Source organism: Lipotes vexillifer, unplaced genomic scaffold (genome assembly GCF_000442215.2).
Source record: "Lipotes vexillifer unplaced genomic scaffold, Lipotes_vexillifer_v1.1 scaffold591, whole genome shotgun sequence".
NCBI classification, from domain to species: domain Eukaryota; kingdom Metazoa; phylum Chordata; class Mammalia; order Artiodactyla; family Lipotidae; genus Lipotes; species Lipotes vexillifer.
The window spans coordinates 1,614,045-1,632,154 of record NW_006791954.1 but is presented as its reverse complement, the minus strand read 5'-3'; the positions used below and the strand labels follow the sequence as shown (position 1 = coordinate 1,632,154).

Genomic DNA, 18,110 nt, shown 5'->3' with positions numbered 1-18,110 from the left:
AAAAAAAAAAAAAAAAAAAAAAAAAAAAAAACTTCTGGTTAAAAACAATATTAGGAAGTTCTAGGTAACCATCGGACTCTGGGATGCTGAAGGGAGCAAGTTGTTATTCACTGTAAATAAAGATCTCTGAACACATTATCCCTTCAGGAAACAAGGACTCTGAGAAGAGTCACAAAGATAAGCCTCTGGTTGGATACTGCTCGAGAGAAGGACAGACGACTCCTATAAGCTATTTTGTAGGGCACAGTTTTAATTTTTACTTGTTACCAGGTCATCAGGATTAGAAATGCAAAAAGAGTTCCTTTAGCAGAATCCACAAAAACTAAATACAGGTTTAAATGAAATTATGGTGAGGAATAGTGAAGAAAGTCACACACACAAAAAAAGGATTTATTAAATGTTTTCTGTACTTAATGAAGCAAATTTAAGTAAAACAAAAAACAAAAAACTATATAAACATCAAGATCAAGATATACCTTTTTCAGCAACGAATCATTTTACAGAACTAAGTTTGACCCCTAGGGTGCAGCACAGCATTGCACTCCTTTTGGCCTGAACTGTTGCAACCAATTCAGAACCAGGCCCTGGGCATCAGTAGTTATTGGAGGGTAGGCACCATGATCCCGTCTTCTTTTATTTACCAAGCGTGTCAGAGATCAAGTCACAACTGACAAATCAAAAAGCAGTGAATTTTTAGCAAATATAATTTATATTTTTAAAAAAACCTCTTTAGAGAAAAGCAATGATCGTGGTTGTCGATTAAAAGCAAGAAAGAAACGTGAAAAATAAGGAGCACTCCAAATCAGGAGTATTCCAAGAAACACACTGAAATAAAACAATTTCATCTTCTAAAAGAAGTTTAGCTTAAATATGGTACAAGAAATTTCTATTTTATACATCTTTTGGAGACATTAATAGACTTACCTTTTACGAATATTCATTAATATGCATTCACATGTGCAAACCAACACAGCTCAACGTAATATAATTCACTCAACATGATATAATTAGCACACTTCTTAACCTATCACAATATAGTCCTTTCAAGGACTAGCCTGGTTTGAATACCATGTTTTGTTACCTTAACAATACTGCACAGTAGCATTATATAACCCTACTGCCAGGTGGGCAACATTTTCAACCAGCTCAGCCTCGTTTAAAGTCTGCATATTCCCATGGGCTCAGCCTCTTGACAAATTTAGTGTTGTCATCTCTCCACTGGTAAAAGCAAACTCACTCCTGGAGATCTTCCACTTCCACCAGTCTGATTCATTATGTTTTTTGTCCCCATCAGCTGCACTAGCATCTGGCATCCTTTCAAACCTTAGAAAAGGACCTCCTCTCTCCACTCCTGACCTTTACTTGATATCTCCCACCTTGACAGAGAAGATGCCAGAATGAATTATATTACATGTCTTACAAGAGTAAATCTCAGTGCAAAGTCGGTGTTGACTTTACCTTCTTGTCAATCACCTATAACAGATCCCCCTTCCAATGTACCTGGGTTCCCACTAGTCCAGCGTCAGTTAAATTTAATGCTTTTGAAAGAAAATGTTAAGGCTGCTTTTGAAAAGACCAAAGCAGGGGCTTTTAAAAAGATAAATTGGTGAAAACTGTCCCTTCAGCCTCTATTGTATTTATTCTCTTGGGCAGATACCAGGTGAGTGTGAACAGCCAGGTTCTATCCTGGAAAGTGTGCCCTCTTGGTGATGAAACCTACCTGAATATTTTTTTCACAGTCTGTTTGCTGGTGAAGGGACAGCTCACTTTCCAGGACAAACTTCTTGCCACACTTATCACAAATCTGCATGCGCCTATGAGTAACGTTCATGTGCTTCTCCAGGTACCAGCGAGTATTAAACACCCTGGGGCACTTCTCACAGGTCAGAGTCTCTTTCTCTTCACACTTAGCTTTCTGGACTGGCGCTTTGGGCTCCTTTGCGGCCCGCTTCTTACGCTTAGGTGGCTCTACACTCTTCCTACGACCTCTTGTAGCTCTGGGAGTAGGGGAAGTGGCAGCTGCGGCAACAGAGGCAGCTCTCCTCGTCCTCCTTTGTGTAATGCTGACTTTCTCCACTATCTTCTCCTTTTTCTTCTGCCTTTCGTTTTCTCCATAGTCATTACTGTCATCCGTGGCCTCTTCCTCACTCTCTTCCTCTTCCTCCTCACTGCTTGTCTTAAGAACAGGAGTCTCTTTGGACTGAGAAGAGACACCCTTTTCCCCTTTAGATACATTTAACGTTTGATTATTAAGGTTTACCTCCACTATGATCTGCTCCCTTTTGTAGGAGACTTCCTCCTCCTCCTCCTCCTCTTCTGTGTCATCAGAATTCTCCCGGTCTTCTTTCACAGCATGCACGTCAGACACTGCTCTTGTCTCCCTGAAATATGGCTGCTCCTCTGTTTCATGGAGATGTGGTTTGCTCATCTTGGTGTCCACTAACACAGAATAAGGACTTCCTGATTCCCTTTTGTACACTTTGGTGGACAGGTCAAGCTCCTGGTTGGCACCATGATAAAAGGTAGATGGCACTTGACCACGACGGCTATCTTCTTGTGCCATCCCTGCTACATGCACAGCACAGTTTTCAACCAGCTCCTGACAAGAACTGACTGTGTGGCTCATTGGTAAGTGGCCTAATTTATTAAGCAGTTCAGACTATAGAGAAATAGCTTTAAAACAGGGTAATTATTAAGACTCAAATCCTTTTCCATCCACAAAGAATCACTCAGATGAAAAAAAAGGTATTCCTGGAACCTGTGTGCAATTCTTCCAGTGTTGCAGCACCAAAGCATAAGTCAAAAGGTTTGGTATTATGGCAAGAGCAGAGCACTAGTGATTTTTCTTTTGAAGAAAGCTGCAAATGACGTGGAGCATCTTATCTGCAAAGAAAAGCAAAGAGAAAAAAGATCAGATATCTCTTATTTCCTTCTTATAGCATGCACTGACATCATACAACAAACATATCTTAAAATGATTAAACTCTTTATATATACAATCCTTTATCTTGCTTAAATGGTTCAGTGTGGGCCATTATTTTACTGGGTTACATGAATTCAATGAACATTCTGTTAGAATATAAATTCTAAGACAGCAGGAGTTTACCTGTCCAGTTTACTGAGGTATTCTTAGAGCTTAGCACAGTGACTACCAGCACTTAGTAGGTGTTCAGTGTATATTTGATGACTAAGTGAATATCTGTTTTTTGCATAGCATTCATTATCCTGGACGTAATGACATGGCAGAATATATGGTCTGTGTCCCCAAGGAGTTTACAGTCGAGTTACACAATATGTGTTGTCCATGAAACATTTAAGGACCTTATGCTGACTGGTTTTCTTTTCAATATCAGTCACCACCATCCACCACAGTGAGAGCTCATGGAACAAAGGTAGTAGTGGGCTAGGCACTGTGGACCAGGAAAATAAAGCAGCTAATTGACAACTACAGAAGAGAGAGAAATGTCACTGGCCTTAAATAATTTATAATCTAGGTATCGATACCATTGTTTTCAGGTTTCTTAGAGTAATTTCAAAGTTGCTAAGTATTTTAAAATTTGTTCTATGCATAGCTCTCTAGATCCACTCAATAACCAGGTGACTTTTCATGTGTCAGCTGCACAGAAGTCTAAATTCTAAGAAACAGTAACCATAAGGTTGACATGGTTCCAAGAAAAATAAAACCATCCATTAAGAAAAAAAAAGATGAGAAAGGCACATAATTTGCTTTGTGACATACCTCACATTGCTACTTAGCCAACCACCTAACCTCTGAGTCATATGAATATCACTGCAAGCACATACCCTATCTAATTGACAAAAGGAAGGAAACTAGTATTTACTGAATACCTGCTAGGTGCACAGAATTGTAAAGGTGCTCATTATTTATTATTTTTAGTTAATATTCACTACAAAACTTTGGGGTTGTTTTTTTTTTTTTTTTTGGCGGTATGCGGGCCTCTCACTGCTGTGGCCTCTCCCGTTGCGGAGCACAGGCTCCGGACACGCAGGTTCAGCGGCCATGGCTCACGGGCCCAGCCGCTCCGCGGCATGTGGGATCTTCCCGGACCGGGGCACGAACCCGTGTCCCCTGCATCGGCAGGCGGACTCTCAACCACTGCGCCACCAGAGAAGCCCTGGGGTTGATTGTTAAACTTATTTTAAATTTTTTATCAAAGTAATCACTCAGAAAAATCATACATAGTTATACAAGTCAAATATACTGCAAGGTTTATAGAAAAGTAGCCATCCTCTGCCGGCTCCATCCCATCTGAGTCCCATACCTGAGACAAAAGTGTTCCTTTTAGCTGTTCCTCTTCCCCTTACCCTTGTATTCTTCTTTTTTTAATTATTTTTTTAAAAAAATTTATTTTTTATACAGCAGGTAGTTATTAGTCATCCATTTTATACACATCAGTGTATACATGTCAATCCCAATCTCCCAGTTCATCACACCACCACCCTCACCCCCAACCGCTTTCCCCGCTTGGTGTCCATATGTTTGTTCTCTGCATCTGTGTCTCAATTTCTGCCCTGCAAACCGGTTCATCTGTACCATTTTTCTAGGTTCCACATATATGCGTTAATATACGATATTTGTTTTTCTCTTTCTGACTTACTTCACTCTGTATGACAGTCTCTAGATCCATCCACGTCTCTACAAATGACCCAATTTCGTTCCTTTTTATGGCTGAGTAATATTCCATTGTATATATGTACCACATCTTCTTTATCCATTCGTCTGTCGATGGGCATTTAGGTTGCTTCCATGACCTGGCTATTGTAAATAGTGCTGCAATGAACATTGGGGTGCATGTGTCTTTTTGAATTATGGTTTTCTCTGGGTATATGCCCAGTAGTGGGATTGCTGGGTCATATGGTAATTCTATTTTTAGTTTTTTAAGGAACCTCCATACTGTTCTCCATAGTGGCTGTATCAATTTACATTCCCACCAACAGTGCAAGAGGGTTCCCTTTTCTCCACACTCTCTCCAGCATTTGTTGTTTGTAGATTTTCTGATGATGCCCATTCTAACTGGTGTGAGGTGATACCTCATTGTAGTTTTGATTTGCATTTCTCTAATAATTAGTGATGTTGAGCAGCTTTTCATGTGCTTCTTGGCCATCTGTATGTATTCTTTGGAGAAATGTCTATTTAGGTCTTCTGCCCATTTTTGGATTGGGTTGTTTGTTTTTTTAATATTGAGCTGCATGAGCTGTTTATATATTTTGGAGATTAATCCTTTGTCCGTTGATTTGTTTGCAAATATTTTCTCCCATTCTGAGGGCTGTCTTTTCATCTTGTTTATGGTTTCCTTTGCTGTGCAAAAGCTTTTAAGTTTCATTAGGTCCCATTTGTTTATTTTTGTTTTTACTTCCATTACTCTAGGAGGTGGATCAAAAAAGATCTTGCTGTGATTTATGTCAAAGAGTGTTCTTCCTATGTTTTCCTCTAAGAGTTTTATTGTGTCCGGTCTTACATTTAGTTCTCGAATCCATTTTGAGTTTATTTCTGTGTATGGTATTAGGGAGTGTTCTAATTTCATTCTTTTACATGTAGCTGTCCAGTTTTCCCAGCACCACTTACTGAAGAGACTGTCTTTTCTCCATTGTATATCCTTGCCTACTTTGTCATAGATTAGTTGACCATAGGTGCGTGGGTTTATCTCTGGGCTTTCTATCTTGTTCCATTGATTTAAGTTTCTGTTTTTGTGCCAGTACCATATTGTCTTGATTACTGTAGCTTTGTAGTATAGTCTGAAGTCAGGGAGTCTGACTCCTCCAGCTCCATCTATTTCCCTCAAGACTGCTTTGGCTATTTGGGGTCTTTTGTGTCTCCATACAAATTTTAAAATTTTTTGTTCTAGTTCTGTAAAAAATGCCATTGTTAATTTGATAGGGATTGCATTGAATCTGCAGATTGCTTTGGGTAGTATAGTCATTTTCACAATATTGATGCTTCCAATCCAAGAACGTGGTATATCTCTCCATCTGTTGGTATCATCTTTAATTTCTGCATACAGGTCTTTTGTCTCCCTAGGTAGGTTTATTCTTTTCTTTTTTCTCTAAATTTATTTGTTATTTATTTTTATCTTTAGCTGTGTTGGGTCTTTGTTGCTGTGTGCGGGCTTCTCACTGCAGTGGCTTCTCTTGTTGCGGAGCACAGGCTCTAGGTGCGTGGGCTTCAGTAGTTGTGACACGCGGGCTCGGTAGTTGTGGCCCGCGAGCTCTAGAGCACAAGCTCAGTAGTTGTGGTGCACAGACTTAGTTGCTCCGTGGCATGTGGGATCTTCCTGGGCCAGGGCTCGAACCTGTGCCCCTGCATAGGCAGGCGGATTCTTCACCACTACGCCACCAGGGAAGCCTCGGTAGGTTTATTCTTAGGTATTTTATTCTTTTTGTTGCAGTGGTAAATGGGAGTGTTTCCTTAATTTCTCTTTCAGATTTCTCACATTAGTGTATAGGAATGCAAGAGATTTCTGTGTATTAATTTTGTATCCTGCAACTTTACCAAATTCATTGATTAGCTCTAGTAGTTTTCTAGTTTTCTGGTAGCATCTTTAGGATTCTCTATGTATAGTATCATGTCATCTGCAAACAGTGACAGTTTTACTTCTTCTTTTCCAATTTGGATTCCTTTTATTTCTTTTTCTTCTCTGATTGCTGTGGCTAGGACTTCCAAAACTATGTTGAATAATAGTGGTGAGAGTGGACATCCTTGTCTTGCTCTTGATCGTAGAGGAAATGCTTTCAGTTTTTCACCATTGAGGACAATGCTGGCTGTGGGTTTGTCATATATGGCCTTTATTATGTTGAGGTAGGTTCCCTCTATGCCCACTTTCTGGAGAGTTTTTATCATAAATTGGTGTTTAATTTTGTCAGAAGCTTTTTCTGCATCTACTGAGATGACCATACGGTTTTTATTCTTCAATTTGTTAATATGGTTTATCACATTGATTGATTTGCATATATTGAAGAATCCTTGCATCCCTGGGATAAATCCCACTTGATCATGGTGTATGATCCTTTTAATGTGTTGTTGGATTCTGTTTGCTAGTATTTTGTTGAGGATTTTTGCATCTATATTCATCAGTGATATTGGTCTGTAATTTTCTTTTTTTGTAGTATCTTTGTCTGGTTTTGGTATCAGGGTGATGGTGGCCTCATAGAATGAGTTTGGGAGTGTTCATTCCTCTGCAATTTTTTGGAAGAGCTTGAGAAGGATGGGTATTAGCTCTTCTCTCAATGTTTGATAGAATTCACCTGTGAAGCCATCTGGTCCTGGTCTTTTGTTTGTTGGAAGATTTTTAATCACAGTTTCAATTTCATTACTTGTGATTTGCCTGTTCATATTTTCTATTTCTTCCTGGTTCAGTCTTGGAAGGTTATACCTTTCTAAGAATTTGTCCATTTCTTCCAGGTGGTCCATTTTATTGGCATAGAGTTGCTTGTAGCAGTCTCTTAGGATGCTTTGTATTTCTGTGGTGTCTGTTGTTAACTTCTCCTTTTTCATTTCTAATTTTATTGATTTGAGTCCTCTCCCTCTTTTTCTTGATGAGTCTGGCTAATGGTGTATCAATTTTGTTTATCTTCTCAAAGGACCAGCTTTTAGTTTTATTGATCTTTGCTATTGTTTTATTTGTTTCTATTTCATTTATTTCTGCTCTGATCTTTATGATTTCTTTCCTTCTGCTAAATTTGGGTTTTGTTTGTTCTTCTTTTTCTACTTCCTTTAGGTGTAAGGTTAGATTGTTTATTTGAGATTTTTCTTGTTACTTGAGGTAGGCTTGTATTGCTATAAACTTCCCTCTTAGAACTGCTTTTGCTGCATCCCATTGGTTTTGGATCATCGTGTTTTCATTGTCATTTGTCTCTAGGTATTTTTTGATTTCCTCTTTGATTTCTTCAGTGATCTCTTGGTTATTTAGTAACATACTGTTTAGCCTCCATCTGTTTGTGTTTTTTACGTTTTTTTCCCTGTAATTCATCTTTTTTTTTCAATTAATTTTTTTGGCTGCCTTGGGTCTTTGTTGCTGCACACGGGCTTTCTCTAGTTGCGGCAAGTGGGGGCTACTCTTCATTACGGTTCGTGGGCTTCTCGTTGGGTGGCTTCTCTTGTTGCAGAGCATGGGCTTCAGCAGTTGTGGCATTCGGGGTCAGTAGTTGTGGCTCGCAGGCTCTAGAGCGCAGGCTCCATTGTTGTGGCACATGGGCTTAGTTGCTCTGCGGCATGTGGGATCTTCCCGGACCAGGGCTCAAACCCATGTCCCCTGCACTGGCAGGTGGATTCCTAACCACTGTGCCACCAGGGAAGTCCTGTAATTCATTTCTAATCTCATAGCATTGTGGTCAGAAAAGATGCTTGATATGATTTCAATTTTCTTAAATTTACTGTGGCTTGATTTGTGACCCAAGATGTGATCTATCCTGGAGAATTTTCCACACGCACTTGAGAAGAAAGTGTAATCTGCTGTTTTTGGATGGAATGTCCTATAAATATCAATTAAATCTATCTGGTCAATTGTGTCATTTAAAGCTTCTGTTTCCTTATTTATTTTCATTTTGGATGATCTGTCCATTGGTGTAAGTGAGGTGTTAAAGTCCCCCACTATTATTGTGTTACTGTCAATTTCCTCTTTTATAGCTGTTAGCAGTTGCCTTATGTAATGAGGTGCTCCTATGTTGGGTGCATATATATTTATAATTGTTACATCTTCTCCTTGTATTGCTCCCTTGACCATTATGTAGTGTCCTTCCTTGTCTCGTAACATTCTTTATTTTAAAGTCTATTTTATCCGATATGAGTATTGCTAATCCAGCTTTCTTTTGATTTCCATTTGCATGGAATATCTTTTTTCATCCCCTCACTTTCAGTCTGTATGTGTCCCTAGGTCTGAAGTGGGTCTCCTGTAGACAGCATATAGATGGATCTTGTTTTTGTATCCATTCAGCAAGCCTGTGTCTTTTGGTTGGAGCATTTAATCCATTCACATTTAAGGTAATTATCAGAATGTATGTTCCTATGACCATTTTCTTAATTGTTTTGCGTTTGTTTTTGTAGGTCCTTTTCTTCTCTTGTGTTTCCCACTTAGAGAAGTTCCTTTAGCATATGTTGTAGAGCTGGTTTGGTGGTGCTGAATTCTCTTAGCTTTTGCATGTCTGTAAAGCTTTTGATTTCTCCATTGAATCTGAATGAGATCCTTGCCAGGTAGAGTAATCTTGGTTGTATCTTCCCTTTCATCACTTTAAATATGCCATGCCACTCTCTTCTGGCTTGTAGAGTTTCTGCTGAGAAATCAGCTGCTAACCTTATAGGAGTTCCCTCGTATGTTGTTGTTTTTCCCTTGCTGCTTTCAATAATTTTTCTTTGTTTTTCTTTTTTGCCAGTTTGATTACTATGTGTCTCACGTGTTTCTCCCAGGGTTTATCCTGTATGGGACTCTCTGCGCTTCCTGGACTTGGGTGGCTATTTCCTTTCCCATGTTAGGGAAGTTTTCGACTATAATCTCTTCAAATATTTTCTCGGGTCCTATCTCTCTCTCTTCTCCTTCTGGGACCCCTATAATGCGAATGTTGTTGCTTTTAATGTTGTCCCAGAGGTCTCTTAGGCTGTCTTCATTTCTTTTTATTCTTTTTTGTTTATTCTGTTCCATAGCAGTGAATTCCACCATTCTGTCTTCCAGGTCACTTATCCGTCCTTCTGCCTCATTACTCCACTATTGATTCCTTCTAGTGTATTTTTCATTTCAGTTATTGTATTGTTCATCTCTGTTTGTTCTTTAATTCTTCTAGGTTATTGTGAAACGTTTCTTGCATCTTCTCGATCTTTGCCTCCATTCTTTTTCGAGGTCCTGGATCATCTTCACTATCATTATTCTGAATTCTTTTTCTGGAAGGTTGCCTATCTCCACTTCATTTAGTTGTTTTTCTGGGCTTTTATCTTGTTCCTTCAGCTGGTACATAGCCCTTTGCCTTTTCATCTTGTCTAGCATTCTGTGAATGTGGTTTTTGTTCCACAGGCTGCAGGACTGTAGTGCTTCTTGCTTCTGCTGTCTGCCCTCTGGTGGATGAGGCTATCTAAGAGGCTTGTGCAAGTTTCCTGATAGGAGGGACTGGTGGTGGGTAGAGCTGACTGTTGCTCTGGTGGGCAGAGCTCAGTAAAACTTTAATCTGCTTGACTGCTGATGGGTGGGGCTGGGTTCCCTCCCTGTTGCTTGTTTGGCCTGAGGCAACCCAACACTGGAGCCTACCTGGGCTCTTTGGTGGGACTAACAGTGGACTCTGGAAGGGCTCAAGCCAAGGAGTACTTCCCAGAACTTCTGCTGCCAGTGTCCTTGTCCCCACGGTGAGCCACAGCCACCCCCCACCTCTGCAGGAGACCCTCCAACACTAGCAGGTAGGTCTGGTTCAGTCCCCCACTGGGGTCACTGCTCCTTCCCCTGGGTCCTGATGTGCACACTACTTTGTGTGTGCCCTCCAAGAGTGGAGTCTCTGTTTCCCCCAGTCCTGTTGAAGTCCTGCAATCAAATCCCACTAGCCTTCAAAGTCTGATTCTCTAGGAATTCCTCCTCCCGTTGCTGGACCACCTGGTTGGAAACTCTAACGTAAGGCTCAGAACCTTCACTCCAGTGGTGGACGTCTGTGGTATAAGTGTTCTCCAGTCTGTGAGTCACCCACCCAGCAATTATGGGATTTGATTGAACTGTGATTGCGCCCCTCCTACCGTCTCATTGTGGCTTCTCCTTTGTCTTTGGATGTGGGGTATCTTTTTTGGTGAGTTCCAGTGTCTTCCTGTCAATGACTGTCCAGCAGCTAGTTGTGATTCCGGTGTTCTCACAAGAGGGAGTGAGAGCACGTCCTTCTACTCCACCATCTCGGTTCCTAATCCCCTTCCCCTTGTATGTACTTTCATATTTCTAAACAATTTGATTATATTTCCTTTTTTTTTTAGGCCATGCCGCATGGCATGTGGGATCTTAGTTCCCCGACCAGGGACTGAACCTGGGCCCTCAGCAGCGAAAGCACCGAGTCTTAACCACTGGACCACCATGGAAGTCCCTGTGATTGTATTTCTATTTCTTGACTTTTTTTTTTCAATTTTAGATAGTACCACTTGTCTCCCACTATAGTTTTCTTACCTTATTGCTCCCAACTCTTCCTTCATCCTCCCCATATAGTTGTATCACTTTTTTGTTAAGTCAGTATTTATTGCTTACACTATTATGACTATAATACATAATTCACAACTATTTCTATCATTCCTCTGCTATTGTCTCTTCCATTTTCTCTCCTTATGGATTTATTCTTTTAAAAAAATTATTTAGGGAATTCCTTGGCAGTCCGATGTGCTTTCACTGCCGAGGGCCTAGCTTCAATCTCTGGTTGGGGAACTAAGATCGCACAAGCCGCGTGGTGTGGCCAAATCAATCAATTAATTAATTATAAAAAATTATTTTACTTTCATTTTAGTAGAATTTCAGAAAGAAACAGTGATAAATGCCACCATGTTTTAGTTGACATCTGAATAGATATATTTATACTTTTTTGTATTTATAAAAGAGGAAATTATGCCTCTGAGAGGTCAAATTATTTGTCTAAGATCACCTAACTATTAAATGACAGAAGTAATGTTTGACTCCAGGCCTGCCTGACTCCAAAGCTCATGGTCTATTTCTACTATGACAAATGACATCCCAAAATAATTAAAACTCAATTATTCCTGTAACCACATACCTTTTTGCATCAGTTTTGTACCTTGCATTTTAAGTAGGAAAATCATAGTAGCTTTATTTTGTATTGCCCAAACTTCTGACCCGTGGAAATAATGTAAACTACTACAAATACCAGTAAATAAACTTACCCACATTAATTATCTCAAATTAAGCAAGGGAGGAGAGACAGTAAAATTCACTTAACCAGAAAAAGAGAGGAATAAAACAAAATCATGAAGACAAAGAAAAATAAATGAAAGGATATCCTCTGTGGTAGTGGTCAATTTGTTTTTCTAAAATACCCCTGACCCTCGGCCTTCTGGGCACATGACAGACCTGCACTTTCTGACCCTGCCCCCTCCCCTGTAGTTGGGTGGGGCTGTGTGACTATTTCCAGCCAGTACAGCTGAGTAGAAGTGATACATGGAAGAGCAATATGAGACCCTCCAGACCTCTCTTCCCTCTGAGACAGGGACCAGCAATCCTTAAGGTGATGACTGCTATGACTGCTATCAACCTGGGACACTAAGTAACAAAATGACCCACAGGATATGCATAATGCTGTGGATCTTTAAATTTTTTTTGTTTTTTATTTAATTTGAAGGAGAGCATGTTTTCAAAGCCACTGAGATTTTTTTTTAAAAAAATACATCTTTACTGGAGTATAATTGCTTTACAATGCTGTTAGGTGTTAGTTTCTGTTGTACAACAAAGTGAATCAGCCATATGCATACATATATCCCCATATCTCCCCCCTCTTGAACCTCCCTCCCACCCTCCCTATCCCACCCCTCTAGGTGGTCGAAAAGCACTGAGCTGATCTCCCTGTGCTATGCTGCTGCTTCCCACTACAAAGCCACTGAGATCTTGTGTTGTTTACTACTGCAGCATAACCTGGCCTCTCCTAGCTGATACAGGTGGAATCCAGAAGTGTGGTGCTGCCTCACCAAAAAACCTAAAGTATATGGTGAAGGCTTAGGAGCTGGCTTAGGAGCTGGGTAGAAGGAGGCAAAAGGAAAAAGTTATCAGAGGCTAAAAGGAGAGCAGCTCATATTGCACAGTGGTGAAGAGAGTTAATATACCATAAACACTTATAGCTCTAGTGGGAAAATGGACTATTAAAAGAGTGTCTTGGCTGTATTTGACAAATTATTATTTGAAAAGGATGAATTCAGAAAAGAATCAGTTTCCAATCATGAAAAAAGGAGTCCAGAAGGTCAGTGATTTGTCAGGTTAGAGGAAGCAGGTGCTTAACACACAACTGAGAAGGTCTCTGAGCTACAAATGCTGATCAGAATTCAGTCTTGAGGCAAGGATCGAGTGAAAGTTTTGGCCTTCACAACCACTGATAAAACCTCCCAAATGATTAAGGTAGTGCTGAATAAAATAGCTTTTCTAAAAAGAGACTAAAGAGAGGTTCTCTCACCAAAGCAGTCTCTTAGTCTGTTTTGCTACAAAGCATGTTTCTTTGATGTGAATTAGTTCAAATGCTATTAGTAAATAGGGAAATGATGTCAATATAACAGAGAAGTCATGTTGGTTTATACAAAATTTTCCTGTTAGAAGTGATCAGGAGAAAGCTTTCCCAAATTAAAAAGAAAGCTTTAGCAATATATGAAAACACTAAGAAAAATGCTAAACATCCCACTTCTGTACCTTCCTGTAATGCAAGTTGTGGCTGGTTCAGCTGCTTCATGAACCACTGCACTTTCCACTTTATATCTGGTGAAGTTGAGGGTATAAGTTTTTCCTCCTGTGTTTAAAAAAGAAAGAAAGTTTTTGATTGCTGAAGCATACACCATACCATAGATCAAATTTTTACTGTAATGAAATTAGCCCTATTATATGTAAATGTCTTCAAGACCCCAAAATCTCAGAGGAGGAAACAAGCACCCAGGGGACTGAGTCTGTAAAGCTCCAACCAACTGATGCTGAGTGCATAGGCCACTGGAGATTGAATATGCTACTGTTTTTATTTTAATTAATTTTGCTTTTATTAGTGCACTGGTTACAGTGTTCCACAGCTATTGAGTGGTCTGCCCAATCCTGTTTTTCCCATAAGCCCTGTTCATTTTAGTGTGCAATTTTGCAGAATTCAGGAAAGCATATACGGCATTATGGCAGAGATACCTGTATTCAAAATTAAGTCAAGGAAGAACTGTGAGACCAACAAGGCAGAGTTATGCAGCAGATCTATGAAGTGTGGTTAGAAAAGACTGGTGGACGTGGCTAGGGCACGTGGAGCTGACTGGAGACAAATAAGTAAAAATCCAACTAAGTTTCTGAGAGTTATACGGCCAAAACGACCACCAGCCTGGGCTTGAGAGCCTATGACTATTCAAGCCTTCTTAAAATGATCTTTGGGCTCCCAAGCATCTATGGCAGGAAGTGGACTAAGAAAGCTGTTCATCCCCTTAAAGGGGTATATTCCTCATTGTCCATTTGGGATACAGCCAAGGAACATAATAGGAAAAAAAAGGAAGAGGAGGTGCAATAAGATGGAGCTAGGGGAGCAAAGAAAGAACAGACAAGTGAGCTAAGGAGCCAAGTCAGGGCCTCTTCAAGAACATTCCCCATCCCTGGAGGGGTCCTCTCAATGACTGCTCAGAGGAATTGCAGAACTTGCTGCAGTCCACTGACTGCTATATGTCTCCTGTTCTTCCCCCTTTCAAATGGGAGTGTTTATTTTTATCATCCTGTTGCTAGTCACCACTGTATATTGTATGTGAGGGCAGCCAATCATTTGCCAATTTCTTTCATAAGTCTATGGATCAAAAAGAGCAACATCTGGGCCTGATGCAGAGACTACTATGTGCATTATCTCCTCATGAATAGATCACCAGTCATCACATCCTTGCATCACTCAGAGATCCTGGACTTCAAGCTTGATGCCATGATTTGATAGGACCTTGGGGTTCCCTACTTGGGGAGGAAGTGAGTGTATTTTGCCTGTGAGAGAGAGTAGATCGACTATCTGGTGACCAAAAGAACAGTGCTGTTTATTATGTATTTTCAGCTGTCTCCCTGGCACCGGCAGTGTTGTGCTTCCTGGCCCTGCCTAGATACGTGGGACTACATGACTAGATCTGGCCATGATGTTGTGAAATAAGCGATGTGAATCACTTCTGAGCTAGTGAGAGACCCTCCAGACTTCATTTCCCTCTTAGCATGGTGACCAATAGTGTACAAGAAGGTGGCTGTTCCATCAGCCTGGATCACTGAGTGACATGAGCAGAGCTCCCCTGCTGATCTATCATGGCCATGTAGTGAGAAACAAATCCTTCACTGTTTAAGCCACCTAGATTGGGAGGTGGTTTGTTGCTGCAGCATAACCTAGCTAATGCAGTTCTTTATGAATATGTATTACATATATCAATGGTCTCAGTCTTAAGCCAGACAGCAGAGACAGAATTGCTAGGTGAAAAGTTTAAAAATCAGACAGACGAAGGGATCAATTCACATGGGAATTCTCTACTTAATAAGTTAGAAAATAAGACTTTTCCTTCTTTAAAAAATTAAAGTGCTTTATTCTATTTTTTTTTGGCGGGGGGGCGGGGCGCGCAGCACTGCGTGGCTTGTGGGATCTTAGTTCCCCGACCAGGGACTGAACCCGGGCCCCGGCAGTGAGAGCGCTGAGTCCTAACCACTGGACCACCTGGAAATCCGCCCTTTTTTGCTTTATATGATTTTAAATGATGTACACATATATAGGATTACCATATGAACGTGCAGTGGAAGAGCAGAGTCTTAAGCACTGGCCCACCAGGGAAGTCCCCCCATATGAACCTGAAAGTGACATCTCACCACTATTAAAATCAGGAAGGCTCATAGAAACACCAATAAATCACACTGTCACAACAGAAGACACAATCTAACTGTTCACTCTGAGACACATTTGGGCATTCTGCCCACATTTTACTTTCTTCATTTGGTTTTGGCACCTTTTCCCTTGTCTGAGTTTTGGTGATAATCTTTCTTTAGTCTCTTTCCAGAAAACTTAAAATATCTCCTAAGGGCACAATAGAGTAACCTTTACAATACCAAAACCACATTAGGGAAATGGGAACCTTCCATGTTCCATTATCCAACTCTTCATGCATATCCTCAGTTCTAACTTACTTATTACAAATCATCTTAGTTTTTTATTTTTTTGCGTTACGCGGGCCTCTCACTGCTGTGGCCTCTCCCGTTGCGGAGCACAGGCTCCGGACGCGCAGGCTCAGCGGCCATGGCTCACGGGCCCAGGCGCTCCGCGGCATGTGGGATCCTCCCAGACCGGGGCACGAACCCGTGTCCCCTGCATCGGCAGGCGGACTCTCAACCGCTGCGCCACTGGGGAAGCCCGTCATCTTAGTTTTTTAGAAGACTCTCTAAGTGAATATATTGAGCTCTAAGAACCTGAAGGTAAACAGAAGAGGCAAATAAGAAATAACCCTCAGTGATATTTAAAGCTGGTATTAAAACAACACAAGTTCATCTGTTCTTAAAGATAATTGTCTGAAGTGTCATAAAATAAACTCCACAATGAAGTGGGTCATTCCTTAGTGTTTTGCTATAATTAGGGTACACAACTTGGGGGAAAACGTGCTGTGTATGTCAGGGGTTCACCAGCTGAGAAGCAGTTAGTCCTAGTACTGTAAAAGCTGGACCAGCTACTGGGAAGAAAATACAGTTTTTTAAAAAAAGTTAGAAAATATGACAGCATATATACAGATAGTAAAGTACAGCTTACAGAATGTGCTTTTTTTCAATGCCATTTTTTCCCCACGTGGACTACAAAATAAGTTTATGCAGTCTTCAAGAGTGTTTATTAGTTTTAAAAGGAAAACAATTTTGTTCCCTGATAAGTTTTAAGTTAATTTCAACAAATTTAATTTTTTTTCTATTAAAATATGTACCTATGCATCCTCCTTGTATGTTAAAAAGATCCTATTTTGGACGAGTCTTTGCAAGTTGAAAAGGCAGCCTGGTAAGGTATATCAGTCTGATACCTCTGCTTATTCCACTCCTTCAGAGCCATGGCCCCTGACCTGTTTCCAAAGCTAAAACCACCCATGTACTGCCAGACCCTGGTTCTGCTGAATGGAGAGGTTTCTAAAGCATACAACTACCTATGAGGATCAGGCCAAAACTAAAACCACCAAGAAATGGAAAGGATCAAGGAGGGAAAGATAAATGCCTATCAGCAAAGTTCTTTCAAAAAAAAAAAGAAAAAAAGATCCCCTAGGAAGAATGGACAGGATGACATTTGGGTCTGTGATAGCAATGCAATGGTCTGATACTTTAAGTCAAAGCTTTCCTGCTTTGGCCGAAGGCTACTCATTTTTTTCTCATTAGGAAACTATGTCAGTGATACATTTGTCAAATAACAACTAATCTCAAAGTCTCTGGATGGTCAGGTAATTACTTAACAACTACTAACTATGTGCTTATTATGAGTAAAAAAAAAAAAAAACTAAAAATCTGGAAGTTTGGAAGAGACACTGCATGCAGGTGGGAAAATCAGTAAAAGTTCTGTGAAGGATACTACATTTCAGGAAAATTTGAAGGGCAGGCAGGTTTTAGACTGGCAGAAATAAAGGCAGAAAAAGTCACTCCTAGTAAAGTGAAATTCGAATGGGGTAATAGTGAGGTATATTCTTAAACAAGAGACTGTGTAAGCTGTTTAGTTTTGCTAGAATATAGGGCTTGAGGAAGGGAGAGGTGGCAAGATAGGTGAGCTATTTTTTTTATTTTTTAAATAAATTTATTTATTTTTGGCTGTGTTGGGGATCTTCGTTGCTGCGCGCGGGTTTTCTCTAGTTGCGGCGAGCGGGGTCTACTCTTTGTTGTGGTGCGCGGGCTTCTCATTGTGGTGGTGTCTCCTATCACGAAGCATAGGCTCTAGGCGCGTGGGCTTCAGTAGGTGCAGCACGCGAGCTCAGTAGCTGTGGCTCATGGGCTCTAGAGCGCAGGCTTAGCAGTTGTGGCGCACGGGCTTAGTTGCTCCATGGCATGTGGGATCTTCCCAGACCAGGGCTTGAACCTGTGTCCCCTGCATTGGCAGGTGGACTCCCAACCACTGAGCCACCAGTGACGTCCCAATAGGTGAGTTATTGCCATATCGTGGCCAACCTTGAAGGCTGGACTGAAGAGTTTGTAGTTAATATGGATGACAAGATAGAGCATCAAAGCTTTTTAAGGAAGGAACTAATATAACTAGAGTTGTGTTTTAGAGGTCAAATTACATGACAGCAAACAACTGTAGACCTATATGTAAGTATATCTTTGAAACATATATATGATAAAACAGATATACAATTAAGCAAAATAGAATAAACTTAAAATAAGTAAAGAAATTGGGGGCTTCCCTGGTGGCACAGTGGTTGAGAGTCCGCCTGCCGATGCAGGGGACACGGG

At 40.6% G+C, this 18,110-nt stretch overlaps 1 protein-coding gene across 1 annotated transcript in view; it reads right to left on the bottom strand.

Annotated features, from left to right (window-relative positions):
• The window catches only part of ZNF652 (zinc finger protein 652), a 62,442-nt gene that overhangs the window by 11,292 nt on the left and 33,040 nt on the right, over positions 1–18,110 (bottom strand). Inside the window, exon 2 of the mRNA XM_007465086.1 lies at positions 1,721–2,883. Coding sequence (XP_007465148.1) covers positions 1,721–2,626 — 906 coding nt within the window. The 5' untranslated portion in view covers positions 2,627–2,883. The remainder of the gene's footprint in view (positions 1–1,720; positions 2,884–18,110) is intronic.